The following is a 27,347-nucleotide window of genomic DNA, read 5'->3' on the forward strand; positions in this document are numbered from 1 at the left end:
GTGCAATCTAATCAAGAATGTACCTCAGCAGTGCTACTATAATCATACATGTACCTCAGCAGTGCTATTTTAATCCTACATTTACCTCAGTAGTGCTTTTCTAACCATAAATATACCTTAGTAGTGCTATTCTAATCTTACATTTACCTCAGCAATACCATTCTAATCTTACATTTACCTCAGTAGTGCTATTCTAATCACAAATCTACCTCAGCAGTGGTATTATAATCATACCTTTAGCTCAGCAGTGCTATATTAATCATACATTTACCTTAGCAGTGGTGTTCTAATCATACATTTACCTCATCAGTGCTATTTGAATCATGAATTTACCTCAGCAGTGCTATCCTAATCGTACATTTACCTCAGTTATGCTATTCTTATCATGAATGTACCTTATCAGTACTATTCTAATCACACATTTAACTCAGCGGTGCTTTTCTAATCATAAATTTACCTCAGTCGTGCTGTTCTAATCATACATTTACCTCAGCAGTTCTATTCTAATCACACATTTACCTCAGTAGGGCTATTCTAATCATAAATTTACCTCAGTATTGCTATTCTAACCATACATTTACCTCTGCAATGCTACTCAGGACTGAAGAGTACCATTCACCCTCCTAATGCTGGTGGGACTGTGTAACAGGGCTAAACCTAGCTAGTAGGTAATCATCAATTATGCGAAATATGTAGATAAAATGTGTTAGAAATCTGGAAATCATCACGTTTCCACTACTTACAAAAGGAGAGACATGTCGCAAACCTCAGAGAACTCAAACACGGGTATAATAGAAAGCTATGGCAGATATCAGACTGCACTCAGGGTGACACCACTGCATCACACGACTTTATTCAGTGGTTAATCATCAACTAAAACAAATAAACACACCCAGGTATCCTCACAGGATGCTTTCACAGGTTATTGAACCAGGCCAGGACTGTTTTTCCCACACAAGACAAACGAATGCTGAGAAAAGATCAAATAAACAACATCTAACAAATCCAGTTTCACAGATTACACTCCGTCTTTGAGCCGTACCTGCTGAAAACCTGTATTTAGGCTGTGTACACAGTTGGCTTGAAACTTTGCATCTCCCAAGTGGGATGCATTTACCTCAGCAGTGCTATTCTAATCATACATTTACCTCAGCATTGCTATTCTAATCATAAATGTACCTTAGCAGTGCTATTCTAATCACACATTTACCTCAGCATTACTATTCTAATCATAAATGTACCTTAGCAGTGCTATTCTAATCATAAATGTACCTTAGCAGTGCTATTTTAATCTCACATTTACCTCAGCAATGCTATTCTAATCTTACATTTACCTCAACATTACTATTCTAATCATACATTTACCTCACCAATGCTATTGTAATCATGCATTTACCTCTGCAGTACTATTCTAATCATAAATGTACCTCAGCAGTACTATTCTAATCATATATTTACCCCAGCAGTGCTATTCTAATCATACATTTACCTTAGCAGTGCTGTTCTAATCATACATTTACCTCAACATTACTATTCCAATCATACATTTACCTCACCAATGCTATTGTAATCATGCATTTACCTCTGCAGTACTATTCTAATCATAAATGTACCTCAGCAGTACTATTCTAATCATATATTTACCCCAGCAGTGCTATTCTAATCATACATTTACCTTAGCAGTGCTGTTCTAATCATACATTTACCTCAACATTACTATTCCAATCATACATTTAACTCACCAATACTATTCTAGTCATATATTTACCTCAACATTACTATTCTAATCATATATTTACCTCAACCTTACTATTCTAATCATATATTTACTATGGCAGTGCTATTCTAATCATACATTTACCTCAGCAGTGCTATTCTTATCACACATTTACCTCAACGTTACTATTCTAATCATACATTTACCTCACCAATGCTATTGTAATCATATATTTACCTTAGCAGTACTATTCTAATCATATATTTACCTCAGCAGTGCTATTCTTATCACACATTTACCTCAACATTACTATTCTAATCATACATTTACCTCACCAATACTATTCTAATCATATATTTACCTCAGCAGTACTATTCTAATCATATATTTACCTCAGCAGTGATATTCTAATCTTCCATTTACCTCACCAATGCTATTGTAATCATACATTAATCTCAGCAGTACTGTTCTAATCATACATTTACCTCAGCAGTGCTATTCTAATCACACATTTACCTCAACATTACTATTCTTATCATACATTTACCTCACCAATGCTATTGTAATCATATATTTACCTTAGCAGTGCTATTCTAATCATACATTTACCTCAGCAGTGCTATTCTTATCACACATTTACCTCAACATTTCTATTTTAATCATATATTTACCTCAGCAATGCTATTGTAATCATACATTAATCTCAGCAGTACTATTCTACTCATAAATTTTCCTCAGCAGTACTATTCTAAACATGTATTCACCTCACCAGTGCTATTCTAATCACACATTTACCTCAGCAGTGCTGTTCTAATCATACATTTACCTCAACCTTACTATTCTAATCATATATTTACCTTAGCAGTGCTATTTTAATCTCACATTTACCTCAGCAATGCTATTTTAATCATACATTTACCTCAGCAATGCTATTTTAATCATACATTTACCTCAGCAGTGCTGTTCTAATCATTATTTTACCTCAGTATTGATATTTTAATCATAAAATAATAAAGTAAAGCTGTAATATAAAGGGGATTTCTTGTGCCAAAAGTCATGGAACAGTAGTATACTGTATATTGGTCATGAAGTGTTACCCTGGGGGAAGGTTTGGGAGTGCCCATACCTGTTTAGGTTGTCACAGAAACGTGTATTACTACCCACGGTGGACAGTGCAGTGCAGTGAAGTGGGTGGGTCGTGATCGTGACCGGCGGCATCTGGCTGCAAACAAGCAGCTTTTTTTATACCTTACATATGACAATGCCAAAAGTCATGGGACCCAATATTACGCCGTTATTTTTATAAACTCTGTAGAGCGACCACTCAGCTAAACATCTCCCTCTGTCTTGTTTTTTTTTTTTTTTTTTTTTTTTTTTTTTAATATGCCACAGGACACAAAAACACACGCGCCTTCCTGAGCCACGGGGGTCTGAACAGTATCTATGAAGCCATGTACCACGGCGTGCCGGTGGTGGGCGTGCCCCTGTTCGGGGACCATTACGACACCATGACCCGCGTCCAGGCCAAAGGCATGGGCATCATGCTGGAGTGGAAACGAATGAGCGAAGAGGACCTTTACACTGCCATGGTCAATGTCATCACTGACAGCAGGTAATACACACACACACACACACACACACGGCGTCTGGTTACATTTTAACATTTGTGGAATTGAGGTAACCGAAGTTTAAAGAGAAGGTTAAGTCGTCACTGAGGGAATATTTGCACAAGAATGCACTGATACTGATACTGATAGAAAAGTTCAAAAGTACTGTGTGTCAGTTTATTAATATACTATACTATCATAAATGTACCTTAGCAGTGCTATTCTAATCCTATATTTACCTCAGCAGTGCTATTCTAATCATATGCTCAATCAATGCTGTTCTAATCATTTTTTTTACCTCAGTATTGCTATTTTAATCATAAAGTAATAAAGTAAAGCTGTTATATAAATGGGATTTCTTGTGCCAAAAGTCATTGAACAGTAGTATGCTGTATACTGGTCATACCCTGGGGGGATGGCTTGGGAGTGCCCATACCTGTTTAGGTTGTCACCGAAACGTGTATTACCACCCACGGCGGACAGCGCAGTGAAGTGGGTGGTTCTTGACTATACTAAAGCTCTGGTGTGATAATCACAATGTTGCTAAGTAACCAATTATTATTGTTTACAAAAACGAACGAAATAACGAAAACTGAAAGTGAAAAAACATTTGTGTTAACTGAATCTAATAAAAACTATAATTAAAAGAAAAACTGGAACTGTATTGTGTGTTTATAAAACGAACTAAAACGAACTGAAATTACTGATAGAATTCCCCTTATTTTCATGTTAAATTTATTTATTAGCGATGTTTTCACTCGCAGAGTTGTACAGCGGGCCGTGTTGTGCCGATTCTGTTCTCGAAGCGGAGTCGGATTCAGCGGGGATTCAGTTTCGGCACAGCAGCGGCAGCGCGCGGCACCTCGTGGTCCGTGGCGTTTGTTCTCGTTTAAAGCGTTCGCGCTAGCCGCAAAATACGACAGAAAACATTGAGAAACTGCAGAAAGCCCACTCCAATTAAAAAACAATTAAAACTTGAACTGAACTGTAGGAGAAAAAATTAAAACTAAATAAAATTAAACTATAATGAAAAATTAAAAATAAAATGTTATAATCACGTAGCTCTGGGCGCACGTGAACTCCTCCGCTTGTCCGCGTTTGACTTGCAGCACTGTGTGTAGCTGTTCTTAAAAATAATTTAAATTAAATAATAGTTCTATGCTTCTATGTTACAGTGTTAATTACCATAATAATTCTGATCATATTTCGCTCATTCAAACAGCCCTAAAACAGACAGTTTACGGGTCGGGTCGGGCTTGGGCTCATAATGACAGTTTGTGGGTTGGATTTTTTGGGCCCCATCTAAGCTCTAGGAAGAAGCATTTAGGTGTTCTTATCTGGGGTGCTGTTAACTTTTAGCGCTTTCTGAGGCTCTCGGTCTTCCTTTCCTGAGACGGTCCTGATGAATGCCAGTTTAATCATCTAGCATTTTTCGATGGTCTTTGCGACTTCCTCTGCACTTGAGGATACTTTCTTTTAGTCTTTAAGCTCTTGACTGTTAAACTGTTAAAAGTTCAGTAAACTTAAAACTTTCATTGCAAGTGATTACCTAAGAAATGTTAAGATTAAGTAATGGAAATTTTAAGTACAATGAATTCAAGAAATATATGTACATAAATATAAAACAATTTAGGTTTTCCAGAACTTATATATTTATTTACAAAATTATTTATCTCAAGTACTTAATTGGTTTTAGTAAGCATTACATAACTAATTTATTTCTGCCCAACTTGAGCAGAACACAAAATATATGAAATATACAGCCATATACAGACCACTACAGTTTCTGAATCAGTTTCTCTCATTTTGCTATTTATAGGTTTATGTTTGAGTAAAATGAACATTGTTGTTTTATTCTATAAACTACAGACAACATTTCTCCCAAATTCCAAATAAAAATATTTAAGTCCTTTAGAGCATTTATTTACAGAAAATGAGAAATGGCTGAAATAACAAAAAAAAAAAAGATGCAGAGCTTTCAAACCTCAAATAATGCAAATAAAGCAAGTTCATCTTCATATTCAAGTTTTTAATAGTTCAGAAATAATCAATATTTGGTGGAATAACTCTGGTTTTTAATCATAGTTTTCATGTATCTTGGCATCATGTTCTCCTCCACCAGTCTTACACACTGCTTTTGGATAACTTTATGCTGCTTTAGTCCTGGTGCAAAAATTTAAGCAGTTCAGTTTGGTTTGATGATCAGCTTGTGATCATCCATCTTCCTCTTGATTATATTCCAGAGGTTTTCAATTTGGTAAAATCAAAGAAATGCATAATTTTAATATTTTTAATAAAGTAGACGAAGAAAAATTGGCATATATATATACATGACATGACCTGTGGGGGGGGGGGGGGGTGACTAAACACTGATGGTGAGTGTTAGTCAAAAACTGTTGGACACAAATGGATCGTCCCAGAAGCCAATGGAAAAGAAGCTGCCAATGGTGCCCAACTAAAGTCGGTTATTATAAGTTGATTCAACTCAAAGATATCTGTTTGAATGTATATATGTGCTCAAAAAATGTTTACTTAACTCAAAATAGTAATTTCGTTTCTTTACTTAGTTGAGCGTTTCTTGCCATAATCTGGATTAGAACATTATTCAAATAGCACAGCTGTTAACTGAAAGCCTAAATTCCAGGTGGCTCTACCTCGTAAAGCTGTTAAAGATGTTCAAAGCTAGCTATCTCTATCTAGGCAAGAGGTGCATACATTGAAGAATCTAAAATATAAAACATATTCTGGTTTGTTTAACACTTTTTTTTGTTATCCATGTGCATCGGGTTAAATCTCAGTCAATTCAAAACCTGTTGTGCATGTTCAGATTACACAACATAAACCACACTAATATGAATGGAATTCCAGACTGGGTTTAAATACATGCTGGAACCATTCAGAAATGTGGGATTGTGATTTGGTGTCCCCACCTTGTGGTCGAAATGTTCACTTGCAGATAAACGGCTCCCACTATAGGGCCCAATCCCATTTCACTTTTGTACCACTAACCCTTGTTTTTGAGTGTAAATCTTCCCCTTAGAACAGAGTTCACTACAAGAGGAAGAGGTGAAATCCTCCCTTTAAGAATTGGAACAGTACCTTCAAGCCGGAAGCTGAAAGTAGCTTACATTTACCTCAGCAGTGCTGTTCTAATCATACATTTACCCCAGGAGTGCTGTTCTAATCATACATTTACCTCAGCAGTGCTGTTCAAATCATACATTTACCCCAGGAGTGCTGTTCTAATCATACATTTACCTCAGCAGTGCTATTCTAATCACACATTTACTTCAGCAGTGCTGTTCTTTTCGTGAATTTACCTCAGCAGTGCTGTTCTAATCATATATTTACTCAGCAGTGCTATTCGAATCATACATTTACCTCAAAAGTGCTGTTCTAATCATATATTTACCTTCACGGTGCTGTTCCAATCATACACTGACCTCAGGAGTGCTGTTCTAATCATACATTTACCTCAGCGGTACTATTCTAATCACACATTTACTTCAGCAGTGCTGTTCTTATCATACATTTACCTCCGGAATGAAATTTTAATCAGACATATACCTCAGTAACGGAATATTAATAACATATTTACCCCAGTGGTGCTATTCCAGTCATACATTTACCTCACCAGTGCTGTTCTACTCATGGATTTACCTCAGCAGTGCTGTTCTAATTATACTTTTACCTTAGCAGTGTTATTTTAAATACACATTTACCTCAGCAGTGCTGTTCTATTCATAAATTTCCTCAGAAGTGCTGTTCTAATCATAAATTTACCTCAGCAGTGCTGTTCTAATCACACATTTACTTCAGCAGTGCTTTTCTAATCATACATTTACCTCAGCTGTGGTTTTCTAATCATACATTTACCTCAGCATTGCTGTTCTAATCATACATTTCCCCTAGTGGTACTTTTCTAATCATACATCTACCTCAACAGTGCTGTTCTAATCACAAGTTTACCTTAGTAGTGCTGTTCTAATCATAAATTTACCTCAGGAGGGATTTTCTAATCACACATTTACCTCAGTAATGGAATTCTAATCATACATTTACCTCAGCATTGCTATTCTTTATATGAAATATCACATTTTCAATATTGTTTCATGTTTGATATCTTTATCTTGTCTCTCGCCCAGGTACCGAGAGAGAGCGCAGAAGCTGTCGGAAATCCACAAGGATCAGCCCGGGCACCCCGTCACTCGCGCCGTCTACTGGATAAGCTACATCCTGCGCCACCAGGGGGCGGAGCACCTGCGCTCGGCCGTCTACAGCGTCCCCACCTACCAGTACTTCTTATTGGACGTGGCTGCTGTGATGGCGGTGGGCCTGCTGCTGGTTGGCTACGTCCTGTACCGGATAGGCAGGTTCCTCAGGGCCTGGGTGGGGAGGGGCGGGGCCTCGGCGGAGAAGGCTAACGGACACTGTCACAACGGGATCCCCAACGGCAAGCACAAACGGAACGGCCACGTAAAGAGTACGGAGAAGAAGCTCAAATAAGAGCCGGGAGATCCGCCGATGCTAATGCTACGCTAAAGAGTGGGGAGACTAACTACATGCCATGCACAGCGGGGCCTACACAGGGAATACAAACACACAGGTCAGCAGGCAGACAGACAGACAGACAGACAGACAGACAGACAGATACACCAACCAAACCAACGAACCAACCAACCAACAACACGAAGACGCAAGCTGAAAGCCAAAATCAGGCGGGAGAAAAAAAAAAAGAAAAAAAAATAGCGAAGAGGTTTCGGATCGGATCCGTTCGAGATAAAGCGAAGATGTTTTTGTCTCTTTTCTCCGACCAATCACGAACGGAGTTGTGGGAGTTGACGCACCTCCATCCTCTCAAGGAGCTTTAATTGGATTAAACATATAATAATAAAAAAAAAATAATAACAATAACGTTCTCAAAGCTGGAAGCTGTTGCGATGCCGCTGAGCATCAGGTGTCTGTACAAAAACAGTAAAACAAATGAATCTTTGGTTTGAATCTATTTATTATCGTTTATAACTGAAACTAATGCAATAATTGTGATCTCGAGCTCACCCCACCCCCCACATCTTCCTTCACCCCCCCCTTCCTCCCAAACATTCCCATTATTAACCCTGGCCCAGTGTTTTATTTTTTTCTTTTTTAGCTTGTTAGATAAACTAGTTTTTTGGAATTGTGGAAATACAGTAGCGATATAAAAAAAAAAAGCTAGCCAGCCTGGCCATGTTTTACTGTGTAACTGTGTAATGTTAATACTGAAGCACATGCGCAAAACAGCGTCACTTCACGTGAAGTTTCGGTTTCATTCTTGCCCATTTTTTAAATTGTAGCTACTGATATACAGTAGTGATTATGAAAGAACAGCCTGGCTATGTTTTACTGTTTAACTGTGTAACTGAAGCACAGGCGCAAAACAGCATTGCTTCACGTGAAGTTTCGGTTTCATCCTTTTCAGTTATTGTTTAATCGTAGCTACTGATATGCAGAAGCTATAGTGAAAGAAATGACCTGGCCATGTTTTACTGTGCAATGGAAGCACAAGCCCAAAGCAGCATCGCTTCACGTGAAGTTTCGGTTTCATCCTTTTCAGTTATTGTTTAATCGTAGCTACTGATATACAGTAGCTATACTAAAAAGAACGACCTGGCTATGTTTAACTGTGTAACTGAAGCACAGGCGTAAAACAGCATCGCTTCACGTGAAGTTTCGGTTTCATTCCTTGTTTAGTTTTCTTAATTGTAGCTTCCGATATACAGTAGCTATACTGAAAGAACTGCCTGGCCATGTTTTAACTGTGTAATTAAAGCACAGGCACAAAACAGCATCGCTTCAAGTGAAGTTTCGGTTTCATACTTTTCAGTTATTGTTTAATCGTAGCTACTGATATACAGTAGCTATACTGAAAGAACTGCCTGGCTATGTTTAATTATGTAACTGAAGCACAGACGCAAAACAGCATTGCTTCAAGTGAAGTTTCGGTGTCATCCTTTTCAGTTATTGTTTAATCGTAGCTGCTGATATACAGTAGCTATAGTGAAAGAAATGACCTGGCTATGTGTAACGTTAATACTGAAGCACATGCGCAAAACAGCATCGCTTCACGTAATTTGTAATTTGTAATTTGTAATTAATTTATGTATTACACCATTTAACATTTCATTTTATTTGTTTTATTTATATATGAAAGTAAATCAAATTCAAATAAACATAATGCAGATTCAAATACTCATATCAGCTTTTAAGCTCCATACTTTTTCAGTAACAATTTCTATGTCTGTGAATGTCATGTCTATAAGACTCTATAAACACCTTCGTCTTTATAACACATTATAATGCATTCATAATGCAAATTATACACATGTATAAAAATGCATATTAAAAAAACACACACATTATAGCCATGTTTGTATGCAGTACTGTATAGTAGTATAGTAATCTTAATGCATCATAAGCAGGGTTTATAACGTGTTATACACGTCAAAATGTAGCCAATTAATATTGCTACCGTCCAATGAAAAACAAGTATCTTAATTTTGACCATTTTTAGTTTATTACATAATTTGAACAATCAAACTGTATCTTACACTGTGTCGAAATTTCCTTATGAACGGACCAATAGAAATTCTCCAAAATGGCCTAAATTTAAATATTTTTACATTGACTTCTATTGAAAGTTAAGGAGGTTTTAGCTCTCCACTGTAAAGTTGCTGTTTTGGCTTTTTTTTTTGGACACATATTAATATATTCATGCTATAATTACCTTTAAACACTCAATTATTTGAATTATGCTTACAGTATCTGGATTATTATTAGTGGTAATATTATATATGGTAATTTATAATGTATTATAATTTATTAATTGTTATTAATAATGAATCTATGATATTTTGGTAACACTTCCTATGAATCCTGTATTAATAATGCACTATTTGGCAAATATAAACATAATGCCTTATAATGACTGTCATATACTTACTCGAGTACTAATCGTGACATACTTCACAATATATAAAGTTTAATATAAAAGTATTTTCTTCATAAAGATAGGCTAAAAAATGCATTTTAATTTTAATTTAGTTAGTGTGTACCATATTCTTATGAACAGATATTATAAACCACTAGAGAGAAAATTATTTTTAAAAAGTCAGAAGTGCTTAAAAGTTTCTGCATAAATACAGCTCTAGAAAAAAATGAAGAGACCACCTCAGTTTCTGAATCAGTTTCTCTGATTTTGCTATTTATAGGTTTATGTTTGAGTAAAATGAACATTTTGTTGTTTTATTCTATAAACTACAGACAACATTTCTTCCAAATTCCAAATAAAAGTATTTAAGTCATTTAGAGCATTTATTTACAGAGTTCAGAAATCAATATTTGGTGGAATAACCCTGGTTGGTTTTTAATCACAGTTTCCGTGCATCTTGGCATCATGTTCTCCTCCACCAGTCTTACACACTGCTTTTGGATAACTTTATGCTTTATACTCCTGCTGCAAAAAAAATTAAGCAGTTCAGTTTGGTTTGATGATCAGCTTGTGATCATCCATTTTCCTCTTGATTATATTCCAGAGGTTTTAAATTTTTAAGTGCTCTCTATTTTTTTTCCAGAGCTGTATGACCTAAAAGTAGATAAAGAGAACCCAGTTAAACAAAAAATAAAAAAAAGAGCTGGTCAATTATTTAATGAGGAAAATCGTTTGGTAGAACACTCTTTAGTAGAACGACTTGTGTGCTTAGGGTCATTGTCCTGCTGCATGACCCACCTCAAACAAGGTGCTTACTCACGCCTGAGCTCATCCCATTGATTAATAAAAACACCTGACTCTGATTTTACCTTCAAACTAAATGCTAAAATTTTAAAGCTTCACGTATTTTTCCACTCCAAAATACGTAATATTGGATCTGTTTCCTAAGAATAGAATAAGAAAAAAATGACCAATTATAGTATTTTGTCTTATTTGTTTAATTTCGGTTCTCTTTATCTACTTTTTGGACTGAAAATCTGATGATGTTTTAGGTGATGATATAATTTTTTTGCAGAAATTGTACAAGATTCATAGGAAAGTTTTACCAATATTTGAATCTAAACATACATTTTCACGTTTTAATGACCTCTTACAATGCATCATGGTTACAAATCATAAAGCATAGCAAACATGGCTGCAATGTGTCTTTTTTTAACAATGTGTTTATAGACGTGACGTTCATTTATTTAGAATCTTTATAGAAAATTTATATTATCGATCCTTTTTTGAAAAGGACGACAAAAAACGAGTAGGTCATCTAAATACGCATAAATGGAATGAACAAAAAAAATGGTCGTGAACAAAAACGGCTGCACGTTTTCAAGTTTTTTTTGTGCAAGGTTTTCGCTTCGGTGCATCCCCACAAAATCCACAACCCCTTTTTTTAATAATTTAACAATTTATTTGAACAATGTTTTATTGTACAGATGCTGCTTTGACGATACAGACAGAGATTCATGGCTTTTCTAATCGTAATCTTAAGCTTAGGCTTCTTTTTATTTTTTTTATTTTTTGGAAGTTCCTTACCTCACACTCCCTGTTCTGACGAGGCATAATAATAATTATTAAATCTGCTAAAAAAAAAAAAAAAAAACGAAATATCAAAATAAACAAAAAAACATATCGTGTAAATGTGTAAGAAATGTCCTGAGTGAGTGATGAACGGTTGCGTAGAATGAATCAGGTAATAAGTGCTGATATATATATATATATATATATATGTATATATATATATATATATATATACATATATATATTCGTGTAATTTTCCCCACAGATCGGTGGGTTCTGTGCATGAGGAGGCCTTATACTGTAAACCTGAAGGCACTGGATTTGAGTACTGTAGTTAACGCTTAACCCCACAGGGGGCGCCGCTCGTCTTTCTGAACCGGACACTTCAGATCCTCTAAATTCCTCTCAAAAATAAAGGTGATTAAATAAAAATAGGTTATTTAGCCTCAGCATGCGTCAATTTGATGCTCAACGACGAAAACGGTAGCTAGGGCACGTAAAAAAAAAAGTGGCCCAAATCTGATTTTTTCAACAAACCAGATTTCTTTCTTTCTTTCAGGCAGTATACAATATATCTGTTTAATGTGATCTACAGGGGTTGGACAATGAAACTGAAACACCTTGTTTTAGACCATAATAATTTATTGTGGTGACGGACAGTTCTGGTGGAAACAGGAGAGTCGAGGTGCACATTGAATTCTGCTGGGATTTGATCAGCCGTGGTTTTACGGTTTTTGGATACAATCCGGGTTGGCACCCCAACATCCCTTTCAGACAGCATCCTCTTGAATCCACAGTTAATCCTGTTGGATGTAGTTCGTCCATCTTGGTGGTATGCTGACATTACCCTGGATACTGTGGCTCTTGATACATCACAAAGACTTGCTGTCTTGGTCACAGGTGCGCCAGCAAGACGTGCACCAACAATTTGTCCTCTTTTGTACTCTGGTACGTCACACGTTATGTTGTGTGCATTGCAATGTTTTGAGCAGTAAAACTGTGCTCTTACCCTGCTAATTAAACCTTCACACTCTTATTGCTCTTACTGGTGCAATAATGTGCAATTAATGAAGATTGGCCACCAGGCTGCTCCAATTTAGCCATGAAACCTCCCACACTAAAATGACAGATGTTTCAGTTTCATTGTCCAACCCCTGTATATCTGACACTTGTCTGAACACTTAGCACTGCTGTGTAACTAAGGCCACCTGCACGAAACAGCGTCGCTTCACGTGAAGTTTCGGTTTCATCCTTGTTAGAATCTCTTCTTGTAGAGCTCTGTTACCTTGTCGTTCAGTGACGTGAAGCCCTCACTCACTGCTGTTGTCCATTTTCCTGTCTTTCCTCACAGCCACACACACCAAGCTACGTCGAGCTACGTCCAAATGCGATCTTTTTACGTCACATATGTGACACAGATGGAAAGATCGGACATCATGCAATATTTTTTTTATGTCATGGAGAAAGAAAAAAGGCTGCGAGGAGACGGGAAAATGCACGACAGTTGTGAACAAGGTTTTGATTGATGGGATAATGAGGAAATAGAACTCAGATCTCTTAAGATTCTGACAAAGATGAAACCGAAACTTCACGTGAAGCGCAGTTACACAGCCTAGACTGGTCATATGAATTTAAGATAATGGGTCACATTGAAATAAAAGTTAGATTCGAAAAAATGTTAGATTTTCGCCACTATTACCTGCCGTTTGAACGTATCCATAGCGACAAAACCCGTACTTGGTTTTGTCGTTCAGGTTTTTGCTATGCAGGCAAACTTCGTTGTGCAAGAACTACTATTTTTGAGGCTGCTGAGGTTGAAGTGCTGCTAAAACTGTAAAAACAGTTGTGGAAGCATCTCAAATCTCCTGCAATTCCTTATTCGCTAAAGCCAGGATGGCAACCGGCCAATCAGGACAACACTAGGGATGGGGGATAAGGCAAAAAATGTAATACCATGATGGGTATTTTTTTAAAAAACGTTCTGCATTGTTGTTGAATACTAAAGTCATCCAAACTAGTCCTATTTGAGTAATGTTCTAATTCATATTATGGAAAGAGCAACTCTGCTAAGAAAAAAAAATACTTTAACCTCCTAAGACTCCTTCCGCTAATTCTTGCTTGGCATGCTTTTTTTTTTTTTTTTTTTCTCTTCGCTATTTGTTGGGCTAATTAGCACCTGATTGGCGTAAAAACAAAGAATTATCTTTTTACATGATGTAGATTCTAAGATAAAAATGATGTCCACATATGTGGACGTTAGTATTATGTTTCGACAGAACACAGAATACTGTAGTAAGCTCTACGTTAAACTCTTAATGGCATAATGGCCTCATAAGAAGACACCAGGCCCTTGTAGAGCAAAATTTAGTGTTCTGGTCTAGACCACTCAAAATGCGATGTCCACACATGCGGACGCCAGGTCCTAGGAGGTTAAGACGAAAACAAAGGTCAGTCGATTAAAACAATTTCAAAGCAATTTAAAAAAACGATGAAACTGGCTCTTATCAGCACCTCCCCTGGAAAAGAAAGACCAAGAGTTCCCTCTGTTGCACAGGATAACTTCGTCAGAGTTACTAGAATCAGAAACCAGGTTAGCAATTAACAGCACAGTCTGGATGACTTCAGTATTTTTTATTTACTGTACTGTAGGAAAAATAAAATGTAAAAATAAAATTTTAACATAAAGATAAGGATACAATTTTGCTATGTCTCCCACCCTTTTAAAATTTAAGTTAAAATTTAGCAAAAAATCGGAATATCCATTGCCAGTTACGATGTTTTTCCTCTGTTTTTCTGCTTTTGGAAAAATCGAGCGCGCCTTACGTCCAGCGTGCACTCGTTACTTGCACTATATACTCTCATAAACGATGATGAAGATGAAGATGAGGATGAAGATTTCACTGACTAAACCTTCACAATCACGTCCAACAGGTCCAAAGTCCACATATACATAGATATATATATTGCAGTTAACGCAAGAAGTGCTCACACAGCAGCAGAGTACCGGTTCCAGTGCCGGGTTTTCCGCGAGCTTCCCGGCCGAGCATTATCTACGACTACGTCTCTGTCCATACTTGAATACTGCACATGTAAAAAAAAAATGGCTGCAAATTTTGGCCGGGAACGGCGTTAGCCGATGCTATGACCGGAGAGACGGCCGGACCTGCTACACTCTTCTACGCTCTTTATTTAACATATATACGTTTTTTTTCTGGACGTCTACATTTTTTTGTTAATCATCACAGTATTAATAGATGGTTAATAACAGGAGAAAGAACGGCGGTTGCTTGACGTAAAAACACAAGCATATGTGAAGTGTGTGTGTATACGTTTGTGTGTATACGTTTGTGTGTGTGCGTTTGTGTGTGTGTGTATGCGAGAAGAACGGTTTCCAGCCCCGTCTCCACACCGAAAAAATGTTTAAAATGTTGCAAAAACCCTCATTTTAACCTCCTTTTTATCCCTCCACCCTTCCCTCCATCCTTATCCTCACTCTGTACTTCCATCCAGTTAGCTAACGGCTGCTTACATACGTTTTATTGTCGTTTCGTTTTTTTTTATTTCGTAATGATTTCAATATTTGAAGGTGTCTGTCGTGTGTTAATGTTGTAAATACGGTATGTAAAACCACATACTAATTGCGGAAATAAACATTAAATATTTTGTTTGCTTAACGAGGGCTTTGTCGTGATGTGTATATGTGTATATGTGTATATGTGTCGTGATGTGTGTGTGTGTCTGGTCAATATATTTTTGGGGACATATTATACAAATTTTGTATTTCCACTTGGGTCTGCACTGTCCCTATAAATGTTACGTTAAGTTGAAAGAGTTACACAGCGGGGTTAGCTAGTAGACTTCTTCTGAGGGAGGGATCTGTACCTGCTATCGCTGTTAAGCATGAACTAGCTTGTTCAGGTTTTGCCATTTAGCACATGCTCACAGTAACATGTAGAAAACGCTCAGCGTAAACGTTGGGCGTGTCATGCATATTGAAAATACATTTTCAGACGAGTCGGACAAATTAAAACGAGCACTGGATGTTAATATACACAGATATTTGGGTGAGTAAAGTGCTTCTGTTTTATTTACAGTATGCATAGATTAAGCTGGAGCATTAGCATTAGCAGCTAATTGCTAATGCCACCTAACTGCCACCTGCCAGCGCTGCACTGAGAAACCCTGAGTGTTCTGGTAAACCAGGGCGATATTAGCTAGCGTTTTTTCACACGTTGCTTGTTTTAACACAGTAAATACACAGGCTACAGTCCGATAATGCTTACCTCTGAATGGCCAAATGGCTAGCACGCTTAGCAGGTAATGCTAATGCTGCTCCAGCTGTGCTAGCCAGAGTTAGCAGCAGACTACAGGCCGATAATGCATAACTCTGAACGGCCAAATGGCTAGCATGGTTAGCGGCTAATGCTAATGCTGCTCCAGCAGTGCTAGCCAGGGTTAGAAGCAGAATACAGACCAATAATACTCACCTCCGAAAGGCCAAATGGCTAGCACGGTTAGTGGCTAATGCTAATGCTGCTCTAGCAGTGCTAGCCAGGGTTAGCAGCAGACTACAGGCCGATAATACTTACCTCTGAAAGGCCAAATGGCTAACATGGTTAGCAGCTAATGCTAATGCTGCTCCTGCAGTGCTAGCCAGGGTTAGCAGCAGACTATAGGACCTAAGTTGAGTGGCTTTACTGCTCCTTAATACCTGACCGGTATAATTATACATATATTAAAATATTTTAGGTGCTCCTTATAGTGCGAAAAATACAGCAGCTACTGCTACGCTAACCCAACAGTTCAACTGTCTTAACGTTGTTTAAAACATATGGGTAGCTAGCTAGCTAACGTACTGTATATCGACAACCTTCCAGAGCAGGAGAGCTGCGTCTGTGGTTTAAATAACTAAATTTAAAACATCAAAACATCAAAAGCGTCCATACATCTGCTCTTACCATTGTGTGAAGGAAAAACCCAGTTATGAAGCTCCATTCAAAACAGGTGTGTCGAGTGCTATGAGGCTGTTGGAAAGATGCTAGCTGGAGAGCTAATCAGTGTTGGTTTCTCCTTTACATAATGATGAAAGCAGAGGCCCCCCTTCCCCCCTCCATTAATTAACTGTGATTAAGCACAAGGCAACACATTATGCCACAAGCAAAAGAAATTAATTGTTACAAAGTCATTTCTAAAGCTTTGAGACTCCAACAGACCACAGTGATTCACTATTATTCACTAATGAAGAAAACATCAAACACTGGTGAATCTTCCCAGGAGTGACCGGCCGACCGAACAAAATTACTCCAAAAGGGCATGAACAACTCATCCAGGAGGTCCCAAAAGACCCAGAACAACATTTAAAGAACTGCAGGTCTCACTCGCCTCAGTTAAGATCAGTGTTAATGATTCAATAGTAAGAAAGAGACTGGGTGAAAATGATCTCCATTGGAGAATTCCAAGATAAAATGTCAAAAAATGTGGTCTGATCTTCATTCAAGTCAAGAGTATTGAGACTGAGATTAGAATCGTTAATGTCTTCATTGATAACAACCATAAAAAAAAGATTGTAGTGCTGAAGGAAAAAGTATGTGAACCTTTTTAAGGTTATTGACCTCAAAAAGCTAGTTTGAGCTGGAGTCTTGCTAGTTTGGAGGTGTGGCCCAGAGCTAACTTAATAAAACCACTGAATAAAACCACTAAAGCTTTCTGAATTTGCTCCACACATGAAGGACACGCATATGTGAGCCAACAAGATCTTTTTTAGAGGATCTACAACCAAAAACGGTTGATTTATATGAAGCTGAAACAGGCTACAAAGTGATTTCTGTGGCGTCACATCAATGTCTTTTTGCTCGAGGTTTTTGTGCTATAGTGTTGAAAGGGGTGTTTTTGACAGTTTGGGGGCGGGGTCAGGGTCGTCTCCCTCAGAGGATGCTATTGGCCAATACCTCCAGGGTTTGTGATGGACCGCCTACTACCAACAGCTGGAGGAGGTCGGAGAAAGAAGGACAGCAGGAAAGTTAGCTAGCTACGCTAAAATCCAAACTTTAGCACCTGAAACGAGCTGCTCTCCGGCGGTTGTTTGGATTTTAGCATAGCTAGCTGGCTAGCTTTCCTGCTGTCCTTCTTTCTTGCCCTCCTCCGGCTGTTGGCAGTAAGCCGTCAGTCACAAACCCTGGAGATATCGGCCAATAGCCTTCGCTGAGGGAGGTGACCTGACCTCGCCCCCAAACTGTAAAAACCACACCTTTCTTCACTCGAGCGCAAAATCCTTATTCAAGCAAAAAGAGTCGCTTGAGGAAATTCACATAAAGCGCGAGAAGCACAGTGAATTTGAGAGGAAAAAAATACAAGAAAGAGAGAAAAATGAAGCATGAGAGCGATATTCTTTCTCTTCAGCGCCCCCGACTTTTGACGTTGATGTGACGCCATAGATAGTAAGAGAAGGAGCATCATGGCTCCCAACAAAACTCGTTTCTGCTCAGACGACTCTAAAGTATATCCCTGTCTGGTAAAAGTAAAAAAGCAATAAAAAAGTCTTGCCCGCTGTACAGTTCGTAATAGTCCAAGTCCAGATCCTGGGTTACCTTCCTGAAATATATTTTTGCAATTTGGGATGTCTAATATGGTGCGCCTAATAGTGCGAAATAAATATGGTAATGAAAGTCAATGGAAACAGGTTGGCTACACGTTGGTTTTATGAGGACTCGGGTGAGGGAACACATGCTCGGGGGTATCTGGGGTATTGCTTCAGGTAATTGTAGGTCAGTGAAGTCTCGTGTTCAGGGCTGGTGGCTCTGCAGGTGGCAGCCAGTGGTGGAAGGGGGGGCTGTAGATGAATGGAATTCACCTGAGGACCGTCAGGTATCAGGTGATCCAATGGTCTAATGTTGTCTACTGTCATACTAGACACTAGTGTGTGTGTGTGTGTGTGTGTGTTCTTGCCGAGCGATTTAAAGTAAGACGACACTGTGCCTCCCCCGCCCTCCTCTTCATCACTTAATTATTCACTGACAGCTGTAAATTGCGGCCCACATGGATGGAGGGAGGAGTTCAGAACAAAGAGGAAGAAAAAGGAAAGACAGAAGATAAGAACAAAGGAACAGATGGACAGAAAGCCGGTGGTATCAGTGGTACTATACCCCACCTGCTGGAAACACTGAGAAATGTAGGTGGCCAGTGAGTGGACATACAAAGTATGTAGGTAGGGAGGTGTTTCCAATAAAGTGGCCAGTGAGTAGAAGCACAAGCTAAATAGGTAGGTAGGTGTTTCCAATAAAGTGGCCAGTGAGTGGAAGCACAAGGTAAATAGGTAGGTGTTTCCAATAAAATGGCCAGTGATGAGGTAGGTGTTTCCAATAAAGTGGCCAGTGAGTAAAAGTACAAGGTAAATAGGTAGGTGTTTCCAATAAAGTGGCCAGTGAGTGGAAGTACAAGGTAAATTTAAGTAGGTGCTTCCAATAAAGTGGCCAGTGAGTGGAAGTACAATGTAAATAGGTAGGTGTTTCCAATAAAGTGGCCAATGGGTAGAAGTACAAGGTAAATTCAAGTAGGTGTTTCCAATAATGTGGCCAGTGGGTGAAAGTATAAAGGAAATAGGTAGGTGTTTCCAATAAAGTGGCCAGTGAGTGGAAGTACAAGGTAAATTAAAGTAGGTGTTTCCAATAAAGTGGCCACTGAGTGGAAGTATAAGGTTAGTAAGTAGGTAAAAGGAAGTACAAGTTAAATAAGTAGGGGTTTCCAATAAAGTGGCCAGTGAGTGGAAGTACAAGATAAATAGGTAGGTGTTTCCAGTAAAGTGGCCAGTGATGAGGTAGGTGTTTCCAATAAAGTGGCCATTGAGTGGAATTACAAGGTAAATAGGTAGGTGTTTCCAATAAAGTGGCCAGTAAGTGGAAGTACAAGGTAGATAAATAGATAGGTGTTTCTAATAAAGTGGCCAGTGAGGATAAGTACAATGTAAATGCAAAGGTGTTTCCAGTAAAGTGGCCAGTGGGTGGAAGTACAAGGTAAATAGGTAGGTGTTTCCAATAAAGTGGCCAGTGAGTGGAAGTACAAGGTAAATTTAAGTAGGTGTTTCCAATAAAGTGGCCAGTGAGTGGAAGTACAATGTAAATAGGTAGGTGTTTCCAATAAAGTGGCCAATGGGTAGAAGTACAAGGTAAATTTAAGTAGGTGTTTCCAATAAAGTGGCCAGTGAGTGGAAGTACAAGGTAAATAGGTAGGTGTTTCCAATAAAGTGACCAGTGAATGAAAGTACAAGGTAAATTTAAGTAGGTGTTTCCAATAAAGTGGCCAGTGAATGAAAGTACAAGGTAAATTTAAGTCGGTGTTTCCAATAAAGTGGCCAGTGAGTGGAAGTTCAAGGTAAGTAGGTAGGTGTTTCCAATAAAGTGGCCAGCGAGTACAAGATAAATAGATAGGTGTTTCCAATAAAGTGGACAGTGAGTTGAAGTACAATGTAAATAGGTAGGTGTTTCCAATAAAGTGGCCAATGGGTAGAAGTACAAGGTAAATTTAAGTAGGTGTTTCCAATAAAGTGGCCAGTGAGTGGAAGTACAAGGTAAATTTAAGTAGGTGTTTCCAATAAAGTGGCCAGTGAGTGGAAGTACAAGGTAAATTTAAGTCGGTGTTTCCAATAAAGTGGCCAGTGAATGAAAGTACAAGGTAAATTTAAGTCGGTGTTTCCAATAAAGTGGCCAGTGAGTGGAAGTTCAAGGTAAGTAGGTAGGTGTTTCCAATAAAGTGGACAGTGAGTTGAAGTACAAGATAAATAGGTAGGTGTTTCCAATAAAGTGGCCAGTGAGTTGAAGTACATGGTAAGTAGGTAGATGTTTCCAATAAAGTGGCCAGTGAGTGGAAGTACAAGATAAAAGGTAGGTGTTTCCAATAAAGTGGCCAGTGAGTGGTGTTTCCAGTAACGTGGCCAATGAGTAAACGTACAAGGTAAGTAGGTAGGTGTTTCCAATAAAGTGGCCAGTGAGTTGAAGTACAAAGTAAATTTAAGTAGGTGTTTCCAGTAAAGTGGCCAGTCAGGATAAGTACATAGGTATTTCCAATAAAGTGGCCAGTCAGTGGAAGTACACTTACATTATTAGTAGCTCTGAATATTTGTTTCTTATATGTTTCCTAAAAATGCAGAAATTGATGTTTAATATTAAATCAAATTAATTTAACCAGATATAAGATGAAATATATTGGGTTTATAGCATCTTTAATCAAATAGTAGTGAAAGTAAATGTAAGATATGTTGCATTTCTTTAATTTGCACTATTAAACCATAGTCAACTATAGTCTTATTCTATATATTTTTGTTTACAACAAAGAGGGGGGCTGTGATCTGTTAAAATTTACAAAAAATATATTCACCAGCATACTCACCAGCAGAGGTCACTGTTGCACTTGCATCTGATGTCCATCCATGCATCTTACTCTGAACTGAACTGCTGAGTGAAGCCAGACAATACCCATTTAGCCCTTCATAAAGTCTTATTTTTTGCATGTTTGTCACTTTTAAATGTTTAAGATAATCAAACAAATATAGTAATCATATACAACACAAGTAAACAAAAATTGCATCTTATGAATTATTTTTTATTGTAAAAGAAGAAAAATGGATGGTTTTCCAGCATTAACTTCCTTTTTAAGGATTATACCATAGCATCTCAATAGTATTCAGGTCAGAACTTTGACTAGGCCACTCCAAAGTCCTCACTTTGTCAGAGGTCCTCACTTTGTCAGAGGTGGGTTTTCTGGTGTGTTTTGGGTCATTGTCCTGCTGCAAAACACAAGTTCATTTTAGCTTTAGGTCACAGACAAGATCTGCCAGATGCGATTCAATCAGCCCCTTTGCGATCATTTAACAACGCAAGCACACATATACATTTAATGTATATTTAATGTATATGAGCTGTAATTACTTTTTAACAATCAAGTCACTACAATGCTCTACATGCTAGAGAGAATAAAATTTGTATAATATTCTTTGCCACGGCACAAGCCAATTGTATACTAAATGTCACATACATTTGATCTTGGTATTTTTTCCTACTTATATATTCCCGCTGCAGTTATATTATATGTTTAATAATATGATTTCAGTGCAGATTTGAATAAATTATGAATTATTTCTGTGAAATAAGGGTACAACCAAACGAAATGCAAAACATGATTTGGTTGGAAAAAGCAAAATTTAGTTCTGATTAAAATCACAGTGTTTAGTTTAGTTTATTTCGTTTTTAGCAAAACATATATATACACATATAAAACAGATAATAAAGAAAAGAGAAAAAAAAAATCACATCCTGTATCTTGCATTTAAACAATCAATAAAAAACGAAAAGGTGTAGGCTGAAGCTTTAGATTATTTTGCCTATCCTTTTTTACCTAGCTAATATACATATTTACATACACACATACATACATATTTACACATATACACACACACATATACATATGTTCATTACAAAATGTAGTGACACAAAACAACTCATAACAAACAAACAAACAAACAAACAAACAAACAAAAAAACAAAACAAAAAAGAAAATCATAGACAATATATACCATCTTTAAGGTAATATTTTATACTCACACACATTTTATTATATATTTTATTTATATGTTTTTTTTATTATATATTTCCTGTACTTCTGTGCTTACAGTATAAAAAAATAATACAGGACCCAAGGCTACTCAGCTTTTTTAAAAATGGTGAAGAAATTGTAAATTGGCATGCCAATAATAATAATAATAATAATAATAATAATAATAATAATAATAATAATAATAATAATAATAATAACCAAATCTGTTATTATATTTTTCAAATATTCGATGATAACTGATTAGTATTTGTCTTATATGTACATAATTCAGACATTGCATGCATACTTTTTTCTAACAACAATAAATGTAATGTAGAGTAACAAGTTCAGGTTGTAAAATCCCCTTTGTTTGGATTTAACTATTATTATAAAATTATTAATTTTTTTGTGATTTTCTGTAGTTCCGCAAATGCTGTTCGATACCCGATTCTTGTAGAAATTGCGAACTGTGAGAGGAAAAAGTCGCAAATCGCTTTCGTGAAGCATTCTCCTTCAGGACTTTTTGGTAAAAAGCGGAATTTCTGATTCCATATCAAGTCATCCCGAAGGTCCTGAAGCTGCACCACAAAATGTGGTGTTGTTTTGCGAGATATTATGGGACAAAACTTTTGTCTCGTCAGTCCACAGAGCACAGTATTTTCCCAAAAGTCTTGTGGATCGTCAAGATGTTTTCCTGCAAAATTGAGACGAGTCTTAATGTTCTTTTTGCTGACAGTAACTGAGGAAAGTGAGGCTTGCAGTTCTTTGGATGTTGTTGTGGGGACTTTTGTGACCTCTTAGATGAGTCATTGCTGTGCTCTTGGTGTAATTAGAAATTAGAATTTTAGAAATGGCTTTATAACCTTTTCCAGACGGATAGATCTCAATTACTTTCTTTCTCATTCGTTTCTGAATTTCTTCAGAAATTGGCATGATGTCTAGTTTTTGAGTATCTTTTGGTCTACTTCGCTTTGTCAAGCAGGTTCTATTTAAGTGATTTTTTGATTGTGAACAGACCACTCGTTAGAGACCTCTGTGCACTATTGATGCTCCTGTCAATATCTGCCAAGTGTCAATATTACTGACAGTTGACTGTGGAATATTTAGTAGTGAGCAAATTTCACAACTGGACTTGTTGCACAGATGCTGCATCCTATCATGGTACCACGCTGGAATAGTTCACTGTGCTCCCAAGGACATTCTTTCACCATTCTTTCACTAATGTTTGTTAAAGCAGTCTGCATGCCGAAGGTAATTGCTTAAGCTAAGTTTAATTAGAAATGCACTCCCGAGAGGGGGTGCTTTTCATGGCGGGGGCGCAGATTTCTGCACACTTTCAAAATAAAAGTGGTGGTATCGGTTGGTGGGGTTGGGTTTTTTTATGCATGTATCTTTGTTTCTGAGGCTATGTACTTATGGTTTCAATGGTACTATCTATCTATCTATCTATCTATCTATCTATCTATCTATCTATCTATCTATCTATCTATCTATCTATCTATCTCTCTCTCTCTTTTATAAACTCTCTCGCTCTCTACTTGTCATGCTGTCTTTCTCTCTCACTCTCTCTTTGTGCCTCTTGCAGTCTCTCTCTCTCTCTCTCTCTCTTTTATAAACTCTCTCGCTCTCTACTTGTCATGCTGTCTTTCTCTCTCACTCTCTCTTGCAGTCTCTCTCTCTCTCTCTTATAAACTCTCTCGCTCTCTACCTCTCATGCTATCTTTCTCTCTCTCACTCTCTCTTTGTGCCTCTTGCGCTCTCTCTCTCTCTCTCTCTCATAAACTCTCTCGCTCTCTACCTCTAATGCTATCTTTCTCTCTCTCACTCTCTCTTTGTGCCTCTTGCGCTCTCTCTCTACACTGATAAATGAGATTAAACCCAGCTATCCATTTTTGTTTATTATAACATTTTCTGAATGTTACAGTTTTTCTTAGAGCCCTATTTCAGTGATCTATAGCACACCAGTCAGAAGTGCTTTACACAATTTTAATTAGGGGCATGTCCTGTGTATTATATGTGTATTATATATATGTAATATATTTATTAATATATTTCATTTTTAATTAAATGTGCCCTGGTGATAAGAAACAAACTCTAACCTATAGCTTTATAGATCTCTGTATTTCACATTTTTTGAAGTTTTGAATAATTGACGGGCAGTGCAAGACACTGCGAGTGCTTTGATTTAGACTTCTAACAAATATTAAAGCAAATTTTAGTTTAATAATAAACAAGTAAAATACAATACATTTATGTTCAGTCACAGTTCTTTTCTCTTTTCATTTTTTATTTCCAAAACTGTAGGATTTGAGAGTGTGAATAGGAAAGAATGAGCAAAAGAAATAAATAAAAAATGAAAAAAAAAAAAATAAATATAACTAATAAAATGTGCGCAGTGCACACAGTGATCCAGTCATGATTGCACGGCTGACTGTTGACTGTTGCCAGGGTTTAAATCGGTCAGTGGCGCACCAGTCAGTGTTTCCCGCCGCAAAGATAGAAACATGCCAGAAATTTACCTGAACACAGTTTACTTCCAGATTCCTAAACTTCAATAACATTATTTCAAGGACGTGTGTGCAAAACGTGAAAATAGACTGTTGACAGGGTGTAAGATAGCAACAAACATCGCGACGCACCTTAGAGTGTTAAACCTAAGCAAAGTTTTCTGGATGTTCTCAGACTGTTTTTTAATTGAATATTTTAAAACTTATTGACAGGAGCATATTAGAGGCATAACAATAAAAGCAATATTAACCAAGAGACACAAGAGAAAAACACAAAGGAAAAAAAGAAAAGAAGACCAAAAATTAATGTAATAAAAAAAAGATTAGTGCATCCAGAGTGAGATGAATAATCTGTACAATTTCGATTGTAATCACATTTCAAACCACTTCTGAACATGGTAAGAATTTGTAAGGTGTACTTTTCCCGTCGTTACGATAGCAAAGACACACTAACACACCCTAAATCAAGCTGAAATATATATAGATCCCTTAAAGAAGGCTATATATTATTATTAGTTATTACTAACTAACTATTAATGGGCTGGAAATATATATTGGGCATCATCTTCTGGAAGGTTGAGGATCACTAGATGACCAAACATCTACCAGATCTGTGTTGAATTTTCTATAGTGTTGTCCTATTAAAATATACAGTTATGTAAAAAAGAAAAAGAAAAAAGAGAGCACTTAAAAAGATGAGTTTCTTTGATTTTACCAAATTAAAAACCTCTGGAATATAATCAAGAGGAAGATGGATGAACACAAGCTGATCATCAAACCAAGCTGAACTGCTTGAATTTTTGCACCAGGAGTGTAAAGGCATAAAGTTGTCCAAAAGCAGTGTGTAAGACTGGTGGAGGAGAACATGCCAAGACAACACTATATGAGATTATGTATATATTTAAATGTACGTTGATTTTTTTGACTTTATGTACTGGGTCTCTTCTGAGACCTTTCTCTGAGATCTTTCTCACCTGGCCCCGCCCACTTTCTTGAGTGCGACTCAGGGGAGCAGAGGTGAATGCTGAATACGACCTGTTTATCTCTGCAGGGATGGGTGAATGTTTGATCTTTATCTGTCTCTCAATCATCCACCCTTCCACGCTTTCTTAGAGAGAAAGATGCTATCTTCTTCTCCTTCAGCTCCTCTCCTGACCTCCATCCAGCTCCAGCTCACCTCCTCCTCCTTCTTACTCGTCCAATCACAGCCTTTGTCCCTCTTTTTTGAGTTTTTTTTTTTTTTACCAAAAAGAAGGGCCCTAGAAACTTTTATTGCTGATGTCTTTCTTAGTCTTACTTATTTGATGCCCATTTTTCTTGTATGGAGAAGAAAAAAAATTGGACCAACTAAAAAAAAATCTAATTTCTTACCTAAATATATTAGTTTTTCTCTCTACTAAATTATGTTAAAATACTAGTAAACATAACTAAAATTTATGTACCCAAGAATCACAAATAGAGCACAAGGAGGTCATCAGAAGCAAGAAGTAGAAGGTTTTAAACTGGCCTAGAGGAGACTGAAGGGAGTAAACCCCCCAAAAAAACAGAAGCTGAAAGAAGCTGCAGTGAAAGTCTAGAAAAGCATCACAAAAAAAGAATGCAAAAAAAGTTTAGTAATATTAGAGAAATAACAAAAATGATGCAAAGATTTTAGAACAATTAATATTTGGTGGAATAACCCTGGTTTATAATCACAGTTTTCATGCATCTTGGCATCATGTTCTCCTCCACCAGTCTTACACACTGCTTTTGGATAACTTTATGCTGCTTTACTCCTGGTGCAAAAATTCAAGCAGTTCAGCTTGGTTTGATGATCAGCTTGTGATCATCCATCTTCCTCTTGATTATATTACAGAAGTTTTTAATTTGGTAAAATCAAAGAAACTTATCATTTTTAGTGCTCTATTATTTTTTTTTTTTCAGAGCTGTATATATGATCTTTAGTCACAGGTCTAAAACGTACTTTGTTTTCTTAGAATAGCTAAATAATAAACTAATAATTAATACTTCACTTTAAATAAAATAAATAAAATAAAATTTATTTATTTAAATTAAAGTCTTGTATGCTTTTAATTGATTGCAGAACAGCAGTATATTTTTGTGGTAATGTAAGAATGAACACTGCAACGGCAACAGAGAAAATGTTAACTAAATAACTCAAAAACGAAAGCAGACTGGTAAAAAATCCAAGCGCAAATATTTTTTTAAATACTTGTAAAGAATAATTAAGTAACAAAGTAAATTAAAAATGTATAATTTGATATAGATTTTCCTGTTTTCTCAAATCACAACATTTGAGAAAAACATCACTGTTTTAATGTGAAACGTTTGGCACAAAATGAACTCAAAAACTATTTGAAGGGTTTGAATATAGTGTGACTGGTAAAAGAAT

General features: G+C 36.9%; 1 protein-coding gene across 1 annotated transcript in view; it reads left to right on the forward strand.

The window, feature by feature from the left end:
• ugt8 (UDP glycosyltransferase 8) overlaps positions 1–15,537 on the forward strand; it is an 85,378-nt gene extending 69,841 nt beyond the window's left edge. The window contains exons 5-6 of the mRNA XM_022681786.2: positions 3,110–3,329; positions 7,470–15,537. Coding sequence (XP_022537507.1) covers positions 3,110–3,329; positions 7,470–7,830 — 581 coding nt within the window. The 3' untranslated portion in view covers positions 7,831–15,537. The remainder of the gene's footprint in view (positions 1–3,109; positions 3,330–7,469) is intronic.
• Positions 15,538–27,347: the final 11,810 nt, after the last annotated feature.

The sequence above is a fragment of the Astyanax mexicanus genome, chromosome 25 (genome assembly GCF_023375975.1).
Source record: "Astyanax mexicanus isolate ESR-SI-001 chromosome 25, AstMex3_surface, whole genome shotgun sequence".
In the NCBI taxonomy this organism is placed as follows: domain Eukaryota; kingdom Metazoa; phylum Chordata; class Actinopteri; order Characiformes; family Acestrorhamphidae; genus Astyanax; species Astyanax mexicanus.